This window comes from Amblyraja radiata, chromosome 2 (assembly GCF_010909765.2).
Source record: "Amblyraja radiata isolate CabotCenter1 chromosome 2, sAmbRad1.1.pri, whole genome shotgun sequence".
Classification (NCBI taxonomy): Eukaryota; Metazoa; Chordata; class Chondrichthyes; order Rajiformes; family Rajidae; genus Amblyraja; species Amblyraja radiata.
The window spans coordinates 32,222,514-32,242,003 of NC_045957.1; the positions used below are offsets into that span (position 1 = coordinate 32,222,514).

The 19,490-nt window shown below is 45.3% G+C and overlaps 1 protein-coding gene across 2 annotated transcripts in view; it reads right to left on the reverse strand.

Moving 5' to 3' along the window:
- Positions 1-19,490, reverse strand: part of ptprn2 (protein tyrosine phosphatase receptor type N2) — a 761,696-nt gene that overhangs the window by 53,401 nt on the left and 688,805 nt on the right. Inside the window, exons 14-16 of one of the 2 annotated variants that reach the window (XM_033044525.1) lie at positions 19,025-19,219; positions 4,562-4,709; positions 1,594-1,667 (exon numbers count right to left, since the gene is read on the reverse strand). In XM_033044525.1, coding sequence (XP_032900416.1) covers positions 1,594-1,667; positions 4,562-4,709; positions 19,025-19,219 — 417 coding nt within the window. The remainder of the gene's footprint in view (positions 1-1,593; positions 1,668-4,561; positions 4,710-19,024; positions 19,220-19,490) is intronic. The other variant, XM_033044535.1, reaches the window with a different exon arrangement.

Genomic DNA, 19,490 nt, shown 5'->3' on the forward strand with positions numbered 1-19,490 from the left:
AGCAACATGCCTGACGGTGATTGATCTGGGAGTGTAGAATTAGTCTTCTCCCTCATGATTCCAGATTTTGTGGGAGAATTTATAGTGGTATAAAAGTAGGATTGCTGTAAGTGGATGGATGATGTTCAGAGCAGGCTCGCTAGGACTGAAGCTAGGATGATATCCGTGCAATGAATTTATGTATCGTCATAACAGCGCTTCCATCCGCCTTGTCCTCACATCCACTGGCAGCAGATTCAAAAGTAACTTCAAAAGATACAACGTCGGAAAGGAATAAAAATCAGCAGGGTGATAGGGAGTGTGCAGGGATTGGCGTCTAACTGGGCGGGTCCCATAAAGAAGAGATTTGTGCTTCAATGTCCTTTCACTTCACTTTAGAGGGCCTTGCTATTGTAATGTAGGAAACGCAGCAGAAAACGTGTACACAACAAGCTACCATGTATATTAATGTGATATTGACCACATAAACTGATTGAGAAATGTTGATTGTCCAACAGAAAAACATTACAGTACAGAAGGGGTTCATCGAGTCTATGCGGCTGCAAGTATAGCAAGTATAGCAATCCCATCTGACCCATCCCTCGCTCTTTCCTCATGGTCTGGCAAATGACTCGCTTACATTTAATACCCATGGACAAGGAGCCAGGGAATAACTCACCAACACAGTGGGGGGTTGTTTTTTACTCCCACCTGCTCAGATGAGAGGTCAGTGGCCTGCAATGTTTTTCACCACAGATGCTGCCTGATCTGCTATAAATCTCCAGTATTTTTGCTTTTATTGGAAAAGTTTGGAAGTTGATTTCAATGTCTCATATAAATGTGAGACGTTAAGATACACCCCCAGTCCTACAGTGGAATATTAGGCTAGGCTGTATGCCCAACTTTCTGTAGTGGAATTTTGAACCTAGAATCTATTGCCTTGCAGACAGATTACCTACTTAATCATAGCTGATGCTGGGAAATTTTTGCCTCGGGCATGACGGCACAAATAGTGAAAGGCTTGGATAGAGTCGATGTGGAGAGGATGTTTCCACTAGTGGCAGAGGTCATAGCCTCAGAATTAAAGGACGTTCCTTTCGGAAGGAGATGAGGAGAAATGTATTTAGTCGGAGGGTGGTGAATCTGTGGATTATTTTTGCCACCGAAGGCTGTGGAGGCCAATTCAATGGATATTTTTAAGGCTTAAGCTAGATTCTTGATTTGTACAGGTGTTGGGGGCTATGGGGAGAAGGCAGGAGAACAGGGTTGGGTGAGAAAGATAGATCAGCCATGATTGAATGGCGGAGTAGACTTGATGGGCCAAATGGGCTAATTCTGCTCCTATCACATGACCTTATGACAGGCGAAATGTCCTGGACAGGAGGATATCAAGCCTTCAGACAGAGCAGGCGGCATTTCCATCTTAACCGCTTCAACAATAGAGAACCTGGCAGTTACAGAGCCTCAGATAGACATGTCCATCAATAACGAGTGGTTAAATCTTTCACCCAGTGCACGTGGCGAGGGTCAAAATGATGACCAGCATGATAGATTTACTTCCAAAGTAGAATCACTATAGACAGACAAGGTTGTTTAATGATGTGAGGTACTTACAATAGGGCTTGCGTTGATGTAGTCGGAGTTCGAATGACTCAATTCAGCCTTGAGCGTTATTCTGGAGTGATCATCTGCAGAAAAGAAAAATATGTTAGCTCAACATCTGTCGAGACTTCTTGCCACTAGATATATTCGCTTTTTCCTCTTCATTCAATTTTCACTCCCTTTTCATGCTTGCTCCTCGGTGAATCAATCTAGAGCTCATTTATCCAGGCACTGGGGTGTGTGACACTCACTCAGGCATCTTTCTTCACCTCAGTGTTAGGCATCTTGACCACTGTCCTGACCTTGTTCAGGATATCAATCAAAAGCATTAACTCTGAATAATTCTCCCTCGTCGCTACCAGATGGACACACGGGGTTAACTGCAATGCTGCAATAAGAAGATAATATGTCCCTAGTCATTTTTGAAGCATAATTTTCAGAATTGCGGCTCGGTTTTGATCAATTCTCATTTTCACAAACTCCATGGAACATGGTCCAATCTTCCTCAATCTCTCTTCAGAAGAAATCCTTCTGATCTCAGGAACTAATTCAGTGATTGATTCACTTTTGCTCCCAGCTGTCTCTTATCTTTCAACTGACAGGAGGAGGTGATTTCTTTTCCCCAGAATAGGAGCATTGATAACTAGAGGGCATGGGTTGAAGGTGAAAGGGGAAAGATTTAATAGGAACCTGAGGGGCAACTGTCTCACGCAGAGGGTCATGGGCATATGGAAAGAGCTGCCAGAGGAAGTAATGAGGCAGGTAACAACGTTTTGAAAGATATTTGGATAGTACATGGATAGGAATGTTTTAGAGGGATATAGGCTGAATGTGGGTAAATGGGACCAGATTAGATGGGGGATCTTGGTCGGCAAGGACGAGTTGGGTCGAAGGCCTGTTTCCATGCTGTATTAGTCTACGACTCAGTGGCTCCATATCATGATACCCGCGGTGGATGGTCGATGAGAGCGTTGAGAACCACCGTGAGGGGGGAGGAAAGAACAATGGAAGACCCGGCCATGAGGGGAGAGGGGAAGGACAATGGGCAATGGGGGAAGATAAAGCACAGTGGGGAAACGGCGGTGGCTGCTATTTGCATACATTGTGTATGCAGCAAAGAATCTCACTGTGTTTAGTCACATGTGACAATAAAGTATTCCTATTCCTATTCCTATACCAAAGAAGTCTGTTCAGCCAGACAGGAGGAAGCCAGCTCCCAAAAGGTCACCTTATTAGCCCCCTTCTGATTATTCCCCTGTACACCTGCCACTTATTTTTTTTCTCTCGCATTAACTCCCACTTGATTCCTTTTGTCATTCTCCTTTGACTTACAGTGTTTGGTTAACCTGCCAGCGTGACTTGCAGAGGGGGGAGGAAAAGGAGCAACATGGTGGAGGCCCACATGGTCACGGGGAGGATGTGCAAAGACTGGATAGAGTGGGTGTGGAGAGGATGTTTCCACTAGTGGGAGAGTCCAGGACCAGTGGTCACATCCTCAGAAGAATAGGAAGGAGATGAGAAGGAATTTATTTAGTCAGAGGGTGGTGAATCTGTGGAATCTTTTGCCATAGAAGACTTTAAAGGCCAAGTCAATGGATATTTTTTAAGGCAGAGATAAATAGATTCTTGATTAGTACGGGTGTCAGGGGTTATGGGGAGAAGGCATGAGAAAGGGGTTGAGTGGAAGAGATAGCTCAGCCATGGTTGAATAGCGGAGTATATTTGATGGGCCGAATGGCCTAATTCTGTTCCTATCACTTATGAACTTATGACAAGGCAGTACCTGAGATCAGGATCAAACCCCAGTCCCTGCAAGGTGCGTGAGGTGTAGACACTAATTGTACAAAATGCTCAAGCAGATTCGCCATGGGGTCTTGCTGATGAGCCTTAAAATGGAAGGCACATCATTGCTTTGAGCATGAAGGCCCCCTTCATCTCCTTAGCAAGTACAAAAGTCAACATCACATCTTTAGAACAGTGGGTAAACTAAACAGCAAAAGCTATCTATGCAAATCATTGGAAAACACAAAGTGCTGGAGTAGGTCAGCGGGTCAGGCAGCATCTCAGGAGAACTTGGACAAGTGACGTTTCAGGACGGGATGTTTAAGAAGGAACTGCAGATGCTGCAAAATCGAAGGTAGACAAAAGTGCTGGAGAAACTCAGCGGGTGCGGCAGCATCTATGGGGCGAAGGAAATAGGCAACGTTTCGGGTCGAAACCCTTCTTCAGACTCCAATCCGAAACTGCACCATTCCACATTCTCCTTAGACGCTGCCTGACCTGCTGAGTTACTCCAACAATCTGTGTTTCCACAGAATTCCACAGATTCACCACCTTCTGACGAAATAAATTCCTCCTCATCTACTTTTTAAAGGAACATCCTTTAATTCTGGGGCTACGACCTCTAGTCCTAAACTCTCCCACTAGTGCAAACATCCTCTCCACATCCACTCTATACGAGCCTTTCACTATTGGGTACGTTTCAATTAGGTTCCCCCTCATCCTTCTAAACTCCAGCGAGTACAGGCCCAGTGCCATCTAATGCTCATCGTATGTTACCCCACTCATTCCTGGAATTATTCCTGTAAACCTCCTCTAGACCCTCTCCAGAGCCAGCGCATCCTTCCTCAGATATGGTGCCCAAAACTGCTCACAATATTCCAAATGCAGCCTGAACAGTGCCTTATGAAGCCTCAGCATCACATCCCTGAGAAGCTGTTTCATGTCCAATCTTGTCACGAATATCCAACAGCAAAGATTTTCTCCCACTGGGGGAGCTTGGTCCTATCCACATCGACCCCACTTCTCTTCAACTAAGAATGGTCTGTTCTGTTCCGGTTCGGACAAAACATTTTCCTCCTGGAATGCTAACCCTGCTTTTATTTCACAGTTGCTGCCTGTGTGTTTTCTCCACTTTCTGTTTTCATTTCAGATTTTCTAGCATGGGCATTGTATTGTGATTTTAAGGAAGTAAACTTACATGGCACCACCACACGAGTCCTGTTCTTCTTTTCATTCTCCTCTCGGTCCGCGATGCTGCTGTTGTTGGGCTCTGCCTGATAAGCGCTCAGAGCTTCCCATTCTTTCACCAGACGGTTCTTGTTTCTCAGGTGATCCTCCATGTAGGACTAAAACATAAAAAAAGCATCCTGTTTACCTCGAATAGCATTCTGTTTATTTTGCTGTGTTGTTCCATTCAAATGTGCCTGTGCAGCAGGTAGGAATTTATAGAAAGGAACCGCAGACGCTGGTTTACACCAAAGATAGACACAAAGTGCTGGAGTAACTCAGTGGGGTCAGGTAGCATTTCTGGAGAAAATGAATGGGTGGCGTTTTTGGTAGGGACCCTTCCTCAGACTGTTAGTAGAGGGGAGGAAACTGGAGGTAAGAAAAGGCCAGAACAAAGCACAGCTGGCAACAGACGACTAAGGAAAGGTGGAGCCCATAATGGCTCATTGTTGGCTGGGGAAGAGGTGATAACGAAGGGATACAAGGATCTGAACAGCGGAACTAGTCGGATGGCTACGGTGGGGGAGGGGGAAGAGAGGGAATGCAAGGGTTACTTAAAATTGGAGAAATCCACATTCATACCACTGGGTTACAAGCTGCCGAAGCAAAATATGAGGTGGTGTTCCTCCAATTTGTGTGTGGCTTCACTCTTGACAACAGGAGAGGCACAGGACACAAAGGTCAGTATGGGAATGGGAAGGGAGTTAAAATATTTGGCAACCGTGAAATCGTGTAGGCCAAGGCAGACTGAGCGTAAGAGTTCAACGAAACGATCGCCCAGTCTGTGATTGGTCTCGCCGATATATAAGAGTCCACACCGGGAACAAGAGATACAGTAGATGAGGTTGGAGGAGGTGCACGTGAACCTCTGCCTCACCTGAAAGGACCTGTTGTCATAGTGCAGACAACAATTAAACACTCTTCTCTTTTGAATCTCTTGAAAAAGACAGAGCCATTTCATAACATTGCTCCAATAATCTTACCTTGTAAAGCTAATTGCGGAACATGGGTGAAGTTGGAAAGGTGCCCTGCAGATTTTCACAGTATTTCTATCCATGATGGGGTTTCTTAGGGATTTATTCCAGCAGCAGTAGATTTTGACAGGATTTGTTGCAAAGTCCATGTTTTACCATATAATCCTAACAGTTTTGTTCTAAAACCCACGGGGTTTTACATTCTGCTGTGTTGTGCTCTTATGTGAAAAAATGTCTTCAGTCTTTAATATGCTCCTTTGCTATTTTAACGAAGTATTAATCAAGATAGATATACAATATTATGAGGGGCATAAGTAGAGTGGATGGCGAGAGACCTCTCTTATCAGAAACTTATCTAATCAGACAGAGGTTTAAGGTTAGAGTCATAGAGTCTTACAGTGTGGAAACAGGACCTTCGGCCCAACTTGCCCACGCAGGCCAACATGTCCTATCTACGCTAGTCCCACCTGCCTGCATTTGGCCCTTATCCCTCTAAGCCTGTCTAAATGTTTCTGAAATATTGCGGTTGTACCAGGCTCAACTACCTCCTCCGGCAGATGAGACAGGTACCATCACAACATTAATGAAGCATTTATACCGATACAGGAGTAGGAGGGTTTTAGAGGGGATGTGCAAAATATTCTTTCCACCAAGAGGTGTGGTTGGAATGTGGAATTGAACAGGTGGTGGAGGCAGGTCCCCTCACAGCATTTGAAGAGTATTTAGATCAGCACTTGAAACATCGTGGCCATGAAGGCAAGGGATGAATGCAGGCAAATGGGATTAGTATGGAAAGATACTTCAGCGTTGGCAGAGACATGCTGAGCAAAAAGTTCCATTCCATGCTGCACGACTATGGCATTATGATCTATAAAGGTGATCTGTAGAAGGGTTTCGACCCGAAACGTTGCCTATTTCCTTCGCTCCATAGATACTGCCTCACCCGCTGAGTTTCTCCAGCTTTTTGTCTACCTTCGATTTTCCAGCATCTGCAGTTCCTTCTTAAACATGATCTATAAAGTTTCCACTTTATTTACCCTAATAATTATGAAATTCAACAAGATTTACTTTGTGGTTACTATGTGTGAGAAAAAGTATGTTTGTCTCTGGTTCAGTTTGAGAAGAGTATGTTTATTTGTTGTGGTACCGAATGGAATGCTTAATACCTAAAATAATTTTGCATCCCTTCTGATAGAATAGCTGTAATTGCTGGTAGAATAGCTGTCAGATCAGTTGTAATTGTTGTACCAGTATCATAGAGGAACGCTTAGTCATTCAATTTAACTACAAACATTGATTGATTGAATTGATCAGAAGATTCAGTATGGAAACAGGCTCTTCGGCCCACTGAGTCCATGCTGACCAGCGATCATCTGTTCCCATTAGTTCTATATAATCCCACATTCGTAACCACTCCCTACACTTTAGGGAAACATTTACAGAGGCCAATGAACCTACAAACTGGCATGTCTTTGGGATGTGGGAGCAAACCAGAGTCCCCAGAGGAAATCCATACGTTCACAGGGAGAACGTGCAAACTCCATACAGACAGCACCCGAGGTCAGGATAGAACCTGCGGCGCTGGTGCTGTGAGGCCTCAGCTTTAGCAGCTGCGCCACTGTGCCACATTCTCATCTTATATGTTCAAATACATTTTTCGTTCGCTGGCTTTTTTGAATCAATTAGTTCTGTAAATTCACTCGGTCCACGTTACTTGGTTTAATGGATTATCAATTAGTGATTTCAAAAACAAATTTTCACCTGAGACTTTTGAAGAGAACTGCTCATTGTTGATGTTAAACACGACAATGGGTTGGGATTTAGCAGGTAGATGGATGCAAACTCATTCGGTCTGCACTTAATAGAGTGAATCTTCTGCTGGTAATTTCCATTGTGAAGCAGGCTCCAGTATGGTCTAAGGGGCCCAACTAAACCTTCTGGTGTAATAACAACCCCCAACCTCAGAGAGCCGGCCACAACACTCACCCCAGGGATAATGGCTGCCAAGGATTTGAGTACAAGCCGTGCACAGGTTATGATCGCTTGACTTATGGACATCCCTACAGCTGAACAAGCTTTTATAGAATCATTGAATTTGAAAATCCAACATACATGCTTGGGCGCAGCAGAACTATTTATCTCTTTGTCTCTCTCTCTCTCCCTCTCTCTCTGTCTCTGTCTATGTCTATGTCTATGTCTCTGTCTATGTCTCTGTCTCTGTCTCTCTGTCTCTCTGTCTCTCTGTCTCTCTGTCTCTCTGTCTCTCTGTCTCTCTGTCTCTCTGTCTCTCTTTCTGTCTCTCTTTCTGTCTCTCTCTCTGTCTCTCTCTCTGTCTCTCTCTCTGTCTCTCTCTCTGTCTCTCTCTCTGTCTCTCTCTCTGTCTCTCTCTCTGTCTCTCTCTCTGTCTCTCTCTCTGTCTCTCTCTCTGTCTCTCTCTCTCTGTCTCTCTCTCTGTCTCTCTCTCTGTCTCTCTCTCTGTCTCTCTCACTCCCACTTTTAGTCATTGTTATTTCTTGTTAGCCTTGTATGTTTTTGATGCCATTCATTGCAATAATGTGGAAGTATGATTACCATATCGATTGATCTATGTACTGACTTTCTGACTAACAGACACAATCGATTCATGGGCATCTGTAGAATCAGAACCTATTCATTCATTATCCCAGGTTGGCCAATGTACTGAAACCAAATTTAGTTTTAATTTAGACATATGGTATGGAAACATGGTCTTCAGCCCACCACGTCTGCGTCGACCAGTGATCCACGCACACTAGTTCTATTCTACACACTTAAGGGCCTGCCCCACTTCGGCATCATTTGAGCGTAATTTACGCGACATCATTTACGCGTCATGGGCACGTGATGCGCGCATGGTGAGCATTACGCGCACATGGTGAACATTACACGCGCATGGTGCGTGGTGACGTAGGCAGTGACGCGCGGTTGCGCGCGGCGCCCCAGGATTTCGGGATGTACAAAATCTTTGCGTGCCATCTGCGTGGCGTGCAAATGGTGACCAAGTGGGACAGGCCCTCTAGGAACAATTTGCCTATAAAACTGCACATCTTTAGAATGTTGGAGGAAGCCGGAGCCCCCAGTGAAAGCCCACGGTCACAGAGAGGACGTACAAACTCCATGCAGAGAGCCCCCAGTCAGGGTCGCACTCAGATCTCTGGCACTGTGAGGCAGCAACCACCGCTGTGCCACTGTGCTGCCCTGAAATACCATGCACTTTATACTCAAACCAAATAAATATATTTATTTCAGTTAATTCGAGAAGACGTGTATTAATGGCAAATTTACCTCTCCTTCCTAGTCATTCAAGTGAATGGGGTTGTGTATCCCGCACCACAAATAACCTGGAGAGGATAAGTGGACACACTTTTCAGCTCAACTGTTAGAAGATGGTACTCCTCTGCCGGACTCCACAAGGAGTCCAAGGTCCGTAAAAGAAAGAAATCAGCAGTGAGCATGTTTCAAAAAATGTTGGGCTAATGTGCATGGATTTCCCAAGAGAAACAGAGTAAGGTGCCAGTAGTATCTCATGGTGCCGCCAATGCAAGTAGCATGCATGACTGCAGCACCTCACACTCCCCTAGGGTGGCTTACAACCAAATGGTATCAACATTAAATTCTCAAACTTTACAAACTTCCTCCATTGTTCTCCCCTCTCTTCCTTGTACCCCACCTGGACGCACACATATTTCTCCCCTTCCTCCCCTCTCCCCATCCTTTTGATGAAGAACCTGATTGTTTTCTTATGATGACCCAATTATTTTATTGTCACCATTATTGAAATGATCATTTGGCTTTAATTCCAAGATTTGAATTTAAATTCCCCTGTTGCTGCAGTGGGTCTCAAACTCGTGACTCTAATCTGATATTCTTGGCCTCTGGATACTGTTTCGGAGTATTAAGAATCATTTGGGCTAAAAGCAGGCAAACGTGACTGGCTTAGATGGGGCATTGTGATCAGCATAGACGTGTTGGGCAGAAGGGCCTGTTTCCGTGCTGTACGACTATGATTAACAGGCCAGCATTCAGGGTGAGGGAGAAATATAACAGCCAGGTCAAAAATCCCCACTCAGTTCAGAGGGCTTCCCATGGCCGATGGGCCGGTTGGCCGAAGGGCCTGTTTCCATGCTGTGTCTCTAAAGTCTAACGTAAAGTCTAAATCTCTAATGAATCCAACAAGGAATGCAGCGAATTGTTGACCCAGAGAGTGTTGGAAACAGGGAACATTTAACCAAGAGGAACAGCTGAGCTGATCAGCGCATGCATTTAAGGGACAACTAGGTCAGCATATGATAAAGGAGCAGGTTTGGTTGGCAAGATGCAATGAAACAACTTGGGGGGGTCATGTGGAGCATGACCAGCATGGACTAGTTGGGCCAAACAGCCTGTTTCTGTAACCAGAGGCACCCTAGTCTTCCACACAATGAAACACCATTTGCTTCCATCTGGAAGCACAGCTCTACCCGTGGGTGTACATGAAAATGCTAAATTTGTACTTGGACGAGCTGGCTTTGTTGGGTTTCTGCAACAACTGAGGGATTTTTGGATAATTCACGAGGAAGCAGTGTGCAGTGCGCGAAGCAAAATTTCATGGGAATGAACAATGGCAGATTCACTGCTTTAGTAATCAGCACTGCGGGGCCTATTTGTGTGTCCACAGAATCAAATTTATGTCAATCACCTCTCTCTTATTTAATAGCCTGTATTTCCTTGGTTTGATCTCTGGGCAGAGTGGCTCAATTAAAAGATAACCCTCATGCACTAATATCAGGTGAGGAGATCTAGGCTCAGGACCCTGGACCTGGGACATACTGAATGTGTTCTGGGTTTGGCGGGCAGACGGGCGAGTAGAGGGACGTTGGGTCGCTGGCTTGCAGCAGCCTGGGGCTTACCCGTATCGGGGGGTACTCCAGTACTTCCAAAGTGGACTGGACTATTTATTTTACCTTTGTAAACAGAGCCAAAATATGGTGACTGTGCATTTGTGGGTTGTGCAAACGAATTTCACTCTGCTGCGCATACATGACAATATAGGACCATTGAACCAGTGGAGACCTTTGGAAGCTGTTACCTGGTGTACTTTGGTCACCTTATTTAAGAAAAGTATAAGCCTGCCTTGGATGTCGTGTGGAGAACCATCAGATGACTTGAATAAAGGGGGTGCATCATGAGGAAAGGTTAAGTAGAGTCACTGTAAGAGCCACTGGAAGTGAGAATGCATCACTTCGCCCCCCTCATCTTGCATGGCAGAGGCCTTCATGAGGTGGCCGCATGGCAGAAGCATTTCCGAGATGCCTGGAAGACCCGAAGGCTCGTCAGATGGCGGGTCCCACCCGAAGGCTCAGCGGACCGTGGAACACAGGAGACGTCGGCCACAAGGAGCAAGGGCCGGTAGGAGGGTGTAATGCCTCCAGTGGCGTCAAAGTCGGCTGCAGGAGGCGCCCCCGGGACGCAAAGATGACTGGGCGAGGAGAGGGACGTTGGTTCGCGGGCTGTTCTGGTCGAGGGTGATGGAGGAGGCCCTGCAGCTGCCTACATTATCTGGATCGAGAACTGATCCTGGAAACTGAGTGTGCGGGCGGACCTGACCTCAGGACTTTGAAAATTGTGCCAAAACATGGTGGTTCCCGCATGTTTAATTATGCAAAAGGAATTTCACTGTTGCAGTTGCACATGTGACAAATAAATCACCATTGAATATTAGGCCAAAGAGTAGAACCTCCAGTTTAAATTCCATTTGGAATCATTTGGAGGACCAAGAAACCAAGAACCAAGAACTATGGATGAGACAAAATCATAATTTCACGCCGGTGAGACGAAGTTACCTGGACCTCATTCCCATTGCCTAGTGCTATCTAGAAGTGTTGACGGAGCAAGTAATACTGCTGCCTCACAAGGCCAGCAACCTGGGTTCAATCCTGACCTCTGATCATGTGGCATTCCCTTGGCTGCTTTGGTTTCCTCCCACTTCCCAAAGACAGCGGGTTGTCAGGTTAACTGCACACTGTACATTGCCTTATTGCTTTGGTACGCAGTCGAATATGGGGGAAGTTGATGGATATGTGGATAAAAAAAAAAAATGAAGATTAGTGTAGGATTTAGTGTAATGGGAGATTGACAGTTGGCATGAACTCGATGGGCTGAATGGCCTGTATTTCTGCTGAATTCTCATAATTCTCAATGATTCTATAATTCTAATAGAATTCTAAGAGAATTCTATAATTCTCAATGACTCAAAACATATGTCTATTGCGCAGTTTCTGTAATTCATTCAGAAATATCCTCAATGTATCTCAAGTCTCCTCACAATTGAATACACCTCAGTAAGATTACCTGCCATTTGACTAACCCCCCCCCCCCCCGTGAGTATAGATGCAATCTACTTAACTTTTCTTCAAACCCCCCCCCCTTTTTCAAATCATCTTGCAGTTCTCCACATTGTCTCCAGGGCAGGCAAATATTTTCTTAAATAGGGTGGCCAAGACTGCACATAGTACATCGAGTTGAACCTTCCAAAGTGCTCTCACCCCAAAACTCCAGGATGAAGATTATTTTGGCTTCCCTGTTTTACAGTGTGTTGCATGGGGTCGACCAGAGATGAACTCCTAGGCCATTACAATACATATACGTAATTGCTGTGCTTGGTGTTACTGGTGACAGATCTCCGCACATCTGCCCACTAACAGACGACAATATCATTTGGATCAATCAACCTGACTCGATGTACTTCCTAAGATACACACAAAATGCTGGAGTAACTCAGCGAGAGGCAGCATCTCTGGAGAAAAAGGAATAGGTGACGTTTTGGGTCGAGACTCTTCATCAGACTGAGTCAGGTGGGAGAGGGAAACTAGAGGTATGGAAAGGTACAAAGAACAAATGAATGAAAAGGACAAACCAAAGCCAGCAATGATGATCAAGGAAATGTGGAGCCCACAATGGTCCATTGTTGGTTGTGGAAAAAGGTGATAATGAGTGGGTACAAACAGTGAAATTTAGCAGGACGACAGTGAAGCTAGTAGGATGACTAGGGTGGGGGAGGGACAGAGAGAGAGGGTCGTCGTGGATAGGAGGACTTTGCATTGCAGCTCCTGCAAAAGTCCACACAGTGCAAATCTGTGCTAGACAGACCAGCCAGATCTTTACGCACGTCACATTTTATTATCAGTATTAAATGCGTAATAACAGATGTCAACAGTGTGTAAAAGGATCATGGCAATCCAATCAAGAGCGGACGAGGTATTTCAGCTTCACTCAGGAAGCAACCACTTTAATCAGCCCAAGCCACTACAAAGCAACCCACCTTCCTGCCTGACTCATCCCAGGCAAAGAAAAAGGCAAAGAAAATCACAGACAATGCTGGGAATGAACTGATGCACAATAACTGCTTCGCCAGCTACACAATTAGTTGCGAGGAGGTGGAACTGTTGTGGAAGAGAGCATTCAGATTCCAGCTGCAGCTTCTCCATTTTGTTTTTTGTTATGCGATAGTGTAAGCCTTGCAACTATCCCATTAATGGAAGCTGCAAGGAGATTGTAAAATAAACCGCGGTTTTGCATTGCTATTCCCTGCTCTGAACGCTTGTCAGCAAAGATCCCAGGTAAATGTAACCAAGGTGTTATTGGCAGCGGTAATGATATTGATTTAGTTTAGTTTATTGTCACGTGTACCGAGGTACAGTGAAAAGCTTCCGTTGCATGCTAACCAGTCATTGGAAAGATTATACATGATTACAATTGAGCCATCCACAGTGTACAGGATGCATGATAAGGGGATAACATTTAGTGCAAAGTAAAGTCCAGTAAAGTCCGATTAAAGATAGTCAGAGGGTCTTCAGTGAGATCGACAGATAGTAGCTCAGAACCACTCTGCAGTGTTGATGTCACATGTACTGAGACTTTGTCTTGCGTGCTATCCAGGCAGACCATAACCATACATGGGCACATCAGGTCATACAAAAGAGCAAGTAAACAGCACTGAAAAGAGTGATACAGATAAGGTGCTGGTGAAAACAAAGTGCAAGGGCCCACCGAGGAGGGGGGGAATTAATCCGTAGCATTTAAGGTCCAATTTAGAGTCAGATAACAGGGGTAAAGAAGCTGTTCCTCAATCTGGTGGAATATATTTATAAGCTTTTTCATTACTGCCAGAGGAGGGAAGGGGATGAGGGAATGGTCCTTGATTATATTAGCTGATTTGTTCAGGTATGTTAAGGTACTCATAACGTCATACAGTGTGGAAACAGGTCCTTCGGCCCAACCAGCCCACACCTATCTGCATGCCCCATCTACACTACAACTTGCCCACACCGACCAGCATGCCCCATCTACACTCCAACCTGCCTGCAATTGGCCTATATCCCTCTAAACATATCCTATCCATGTACTTGTCAAAATGTTTTTTAAACTTTGTGATGATACCCGCCTCAATTACCTCCTCTGGCAGTTCGTTCCATATACCTACTACCCTTTGTATAAAAGTTGCCCCTCAGGTTAAATTAAATCTTTTCCTGCTCACTTTAAACTTCTGGTTCTTGATTCCCCTACTCTGGGTAAAAGACTGTGCATTTCCCCTATCTATTCCTCTCATGATCTTAAACATAAGGTCATAAGGAATAGCAGTAGAACTAGGCCATTCGGCCCAATAGTCTACTCCGCCATTCAATCATGGCTGATCTATCTCTCCCCCCCAACCCCATTCTCCTGTCTTCTCTTAATAACCTCTGACACCTGTACTAATCAACAATCTATCTATCTCTGCCTTAGAAATATCCACTGACTTGGCCTCCAACGCCTTCTGTGGCAAAGAATTCCACAGATTCATCACCAACATCTTTCCTACAACAGTGTGACCAAAACGGAACACAATACTCTAAATGTGCAAGGAGGGCGTAAAACAGGAATTTAAGATGAGGAAACCCTTGTAGTTGCTGCTGGTAGACACAAAATGCTGGAGTAACTCAGCGGGACAGGCAGCATCTCTGGAAAGAAGGAAAGGGTGACGTTTCGGATCGAGACCCTTCTTCAGACTGAAGGAGGGTCTCGACCGAAAACGTCACCCATTCTTTCTCTCCAGAGATGCTGCCTGTCCGGCTGAGTTACTCCAGCATTTTGTGTCTATCTTCGGTCTAAACCAGCATCTGCAGTTCCTTCCTACACTCGTTGCTGCTGGTGAGGGCTTGAGGCCAACGAGATACCAGTAAGCCTCTTGGTGCCACATGTTGCCAACTTGGTCTCTTCTGAAGATGCTTTGAAAACCCTGGAAGTGCCATTTTAATTTGGCACCATTATGGATTTTTGAGAGCTGCGGGCTCAGCATCGTAGCCTAGGACCAGAGGAAACAATTTGCAAAAGCACGGTCAAGTTAAAGAGACCAGCAAAGTGGTGTGAATCTAACCTGTGAACATTGGAGTTGGTGATGTGCCGACTGGCAGAGGAGAGGACACACAAGCAGCAGAAATCAGGGGTCAGAATGGAAAATGGCGTTTGCAAACAAGAGGCATGATTCCAAGGAGCATGCAGGAAACAAGCCCACAGGCATGGCAACGGTCGGGATGTTCATTAGTGATCGCTCAATGTTTATTTCCATTTGCAATTCCTCAGCAAATGAAGCAACACATGGCTGAAGCAAGAACTAGACAACACACGGGCGCGGACTGACGAGTCACATGTAACACACATACGACAAAAGGCAATGCCCATTTCCAGCAAGAGAGAGAGTGTTATCATCTACTCTTGGAAATTCAATTGGCATTGGCAACTACCACCAACATCCTAAATTCATCGCCAACCAGAAACTCAACTGGACCAATCACGTAAAAATTATGACTGCAAGAGTGGGTCAGAGGCTGAGAAACCGCATCGTGTGACTCACTTCCTGATATTCCATAACCTTTTCACCAAACAAGGCACATGTCAGGAGCACTTTGATACATGTATGAGTACCATGCCAAGGGCACTGAAGAAGCTCAATTCAATGGTCATAGAGTCGTAGAGTGATACAGTATTGAAACAGGCACTTCAGGCCAACTTGCCCACACCGACCAACATCTCCTATCCACGCTAGTCCCACTTGGCTGCCTTTGGCCCATATCCCTCAAACCCTTCTTAAATGTTGCGATAGTCTCTGCCTCAACTACCTTCTCTGGCACATTGTTCCATACACTCACCATCCTTTAAGTGAAAAATGTACCCCTCTTATAAATTGTTTCCCATTCACCTTAAACCTATGCCCTCTGGTTTTTGATTGCCCGACTCTGGACAAGAGACTCTGTGCGTCTACCTGATCTATTCTTCTCATAATTTTACACACCTCTCTAAGATCACCCCTCATCATCCTGCACTCCAGGGAATACAGTCCCAGCCTGTTCAACATCTCCCTATTGCTCAGGCCCTCGAGTCCTGACAACATCCATGTAAATCTTCTCTGCACCATTTCCAACTTAACAACATCACTATTTATGTATGTATTGTTAGATCTATATTACCACTGTATGTAGCATGTTAGTACCTGCACTGATGTAAAGCACTTTGGTCAACGAGCGTTGTTTTTAAATGTGTAATAAAAAATAAAATTGACTTGACTTGACTATAACACGGTGCCCAGAACTGAACACAATGCTCTAAATGCGGCCTCACCAATGTCTTATATAACCTCAACATGACCTCCCGACTTCTACACTCAATACTCTGACTAATGAAGGCCATTGTGCCAAAAGCCTTTTTCACCACCCTATCTACCTGTGATGCCACCTTCAAGGAACTATATACCTGCATTCCAAAAGCTCTCTGCTCTACAACACTCCCCAGAGCCCTACCATTCACTGTGTGGTTCCTGGCCATGTTAGACTTTACAAAATGTAACGCCTCACATTTCTCTGTATTAAATTTCACCAACCATTCAATGATTCAATGTACATTTTGTCACATGTACATAGGTATAGTGAAATTCCTTTTTTGCATACAGTTCAGTACAAAAGTTACAATACATAGGCACAATCATACCTGGGTATAAAGTGTAGGCTTAGTAGATTATACTGAGACACTACACATGTGCCACTGTGTTTCTGGCACCATTTTGGATGATTCAAGTCCAAAGTGGTTAAAAATGGAGAGTCTTAGCTTGGCCATGAAGGCCCTTTGTCCTGGTGGTGGCAGTGGGTCGGAGTTGCAGGTCCGGCCTGATCTACCCAGTACAAAATGGTCTACTTGTTTGGTACCATTCCACCTTCTGATACTTTCGTTCTCCACACCACTGGTGCTCAGTGGGTGCAGTGTGCACCACCTACACAGTGCACTGCAGTTGTTGCTCTGAGCCACACCGAGAGCACCTCCCAAATCCCTTTCAGAAGCAGTACAATGGCAGCAGATGCATGGAAACACCACCACCTACAGATTCCCAGAAGAGGACAGTGCACCATCGGTCATGATGTGGCAATTTTGGAACTGATAGCAAACAATTCACATGAAGATAGACGCTGAAAATAGACACAAAATGCTGGAGTAACTCAGCGGGCCAGGCAGCATCTCTGGAAAAATGAAATAGGTGACATTTCGGGTCGAGACCCTTTTTCAGACTGAGAGTCAGGGGAAAGGGAAACTAGAGGTATGAAACGGTACAGTTTACAACCAAACGGTATGAATATTGACGTCTCTAATTTCAAGTAACCTTTGTATTCCTTCTCTCTCTGTCCACAGTTTAAGGATAAGGGGGAAATCTTTTAGGACCGAGATGAGAAAAACATTTTTCACACAGAGAGTGGTGAATCTCTGGAATTCTCTGCCACAGAAGGTAGTTGAGGCCAGTTCATTGGCTATATTTAAGAGGGAGTTAGATGTGGCCCTTGTGGCTAAAGGGATCAGGGGGTATGGAGAGAAGGCAGGTACAGGATGCTGAGTTGGATGATCAGCCATAATCATATTGAATGGCGGTACTGGCTCGATGGGCCGAATGGCCTACTCCTGCACCTATTTTCTATGTTTCTATGTTTCCCCCACCCTAGACATCCTGCTAGTTTCCACTGGTCGTATATCTTCTTCTATAGCCAACAATGGATCATTATGGGCTCCACCCTTCCTGGGTCATCGGTGCTGGCTCTGGCTTGTTCTGTACCTTTTCATGACCTCTGGTTTCCCTCTTCCCTGACTCTCAGAATGAAGTGCTTGAAAGGATAATGTTGTTTATAGTCCAATTGTAGCTTCCCAAAGGAACTGGATAAGTGTCTGAGAGGAAAGAATTTGTAGAGTTATGCCCCTGTCCCACTTAGTAAACCTGAACGGAAACCTCTGGAGACTTTGTGCCCCACCCAAGGTTTCCGTGCGTTTCCCGGAGGTTTTTGTCAGTCTCCCTAATGGTCCAAAGTGGTTTCCGCTTCTTCTATGTTCCGGCGATTTTTACAAAAAATTCAAAACCGGCCGCGACTAAAAATAGGTTGCTATTTTAAAAATCGGTAATGTTTTATTCGAAGCCGGTTGCAATGCTAGTTGAAGGTGGTTGCCGTCATATAGTATCGCAACCGGCTTCGAATAAAAAATTACCGATTTTTAAAACGGCAACCTAATTTTAGTCGCGGCCGGTTTTGAATTTTTTGAAATTAATTGAAGAAGCGGAAACCACATTTAGACCACACAACTAATTTCACTACAAAAAAAACGCTAATCGTCTCCCACAGTAGCAAAGATACATATACACAGTGGCTATGTTGCTGTAGGTGAGAATGTCCTTGTTCTGTTTGGGACATGTGAAAATAAAACACTCTTGATGATACATAAAATTATGAGAGATAGGGTAGACAGTCAGAATCTTTTTAGACAGTCAGAAATATCCAACACTAGGCGAGAGGGGTAAGTTTAATGGAGGTGTTCAGGGCAAGTTTTTTACACAGAGTGGTGGGGGCCTGGAACGCATTGCCAGGAGTGGTGGTGGAGGCAGATACGATAGTGGAGCTCAAGAGGCTTTTAGATACGTACATACGGGACGACAGATGGCACAATGGGCTAAGTGTGCGGCTGGCAACCAGAAGGTAGCCGGTTCGAATCCCGCTTGGAGTGCATACTGTCGTTGTGTCCTTGGGCAAGACACTTCACCCACCTTTGCCTGTGTGTGAATGTGTGTGAGTGATTGGTGGTGGTCGGAGGGGCCGTAGGCACAGATTGGCAGCCACGCTTCCGTCAGTCTGCCCCAGGGCAGCTGTGGCTACAGAAGTAGCTTACCACCACCGAGTGTGACTGAGGAGTGAATAAATAATGCGATGTAAAGCACCTTGAGTATTAGAAAGGCGCTATATAAATCCCATCCATTATTATTATTATTATTACATAGAAGTGCAGAGAATAGGGGATTTGGATCATTTACAGGCAGATGAGATCAGTTTAACTAAGGTGCAAGCATTGTGGGGCTGAAGGGCCCGTTCCTGAGCTACGTTCTATGAGAGCTGAATGATTACCAGTATCATGTGTCCGGTGGAGATGTCCATGTTGGACTGGACAGGCTCCTCGCACCAGGACGAGGTGCTGCTCCGCGTGGAGGGGCTGGGCTGGGGGCCGTCGCTGAACTGAGAGGAGACGCTGTTGACGCGAGAGGCGTGGGCCGTCTCCTGCCGCTCCGACGTCTTGATCGCCATCCGCTGGCGGCACAGCTCCTGAATCAGAGGGAGAGAAAAATTAACCAGTTGGAGTTTATCCAGGGATTGTACTTTCAGACAGCAGTCATTTGGGAAGCAGGCGGGATCTCTGCCGGTGCTATCAAGATGGGCCTGATTGGGTTCGAGTGTGAAAGTGAAGTGTGGCAATGAGCATCAATCCGCAGCTTTCCCCACACCAGCTCTCAGCCACCATAAAGCATTGGCTGCTATCCAGAAAATAAACGCTAACATCTTCATCAAACACTCACATGCCCAGAAAATTAAGTAA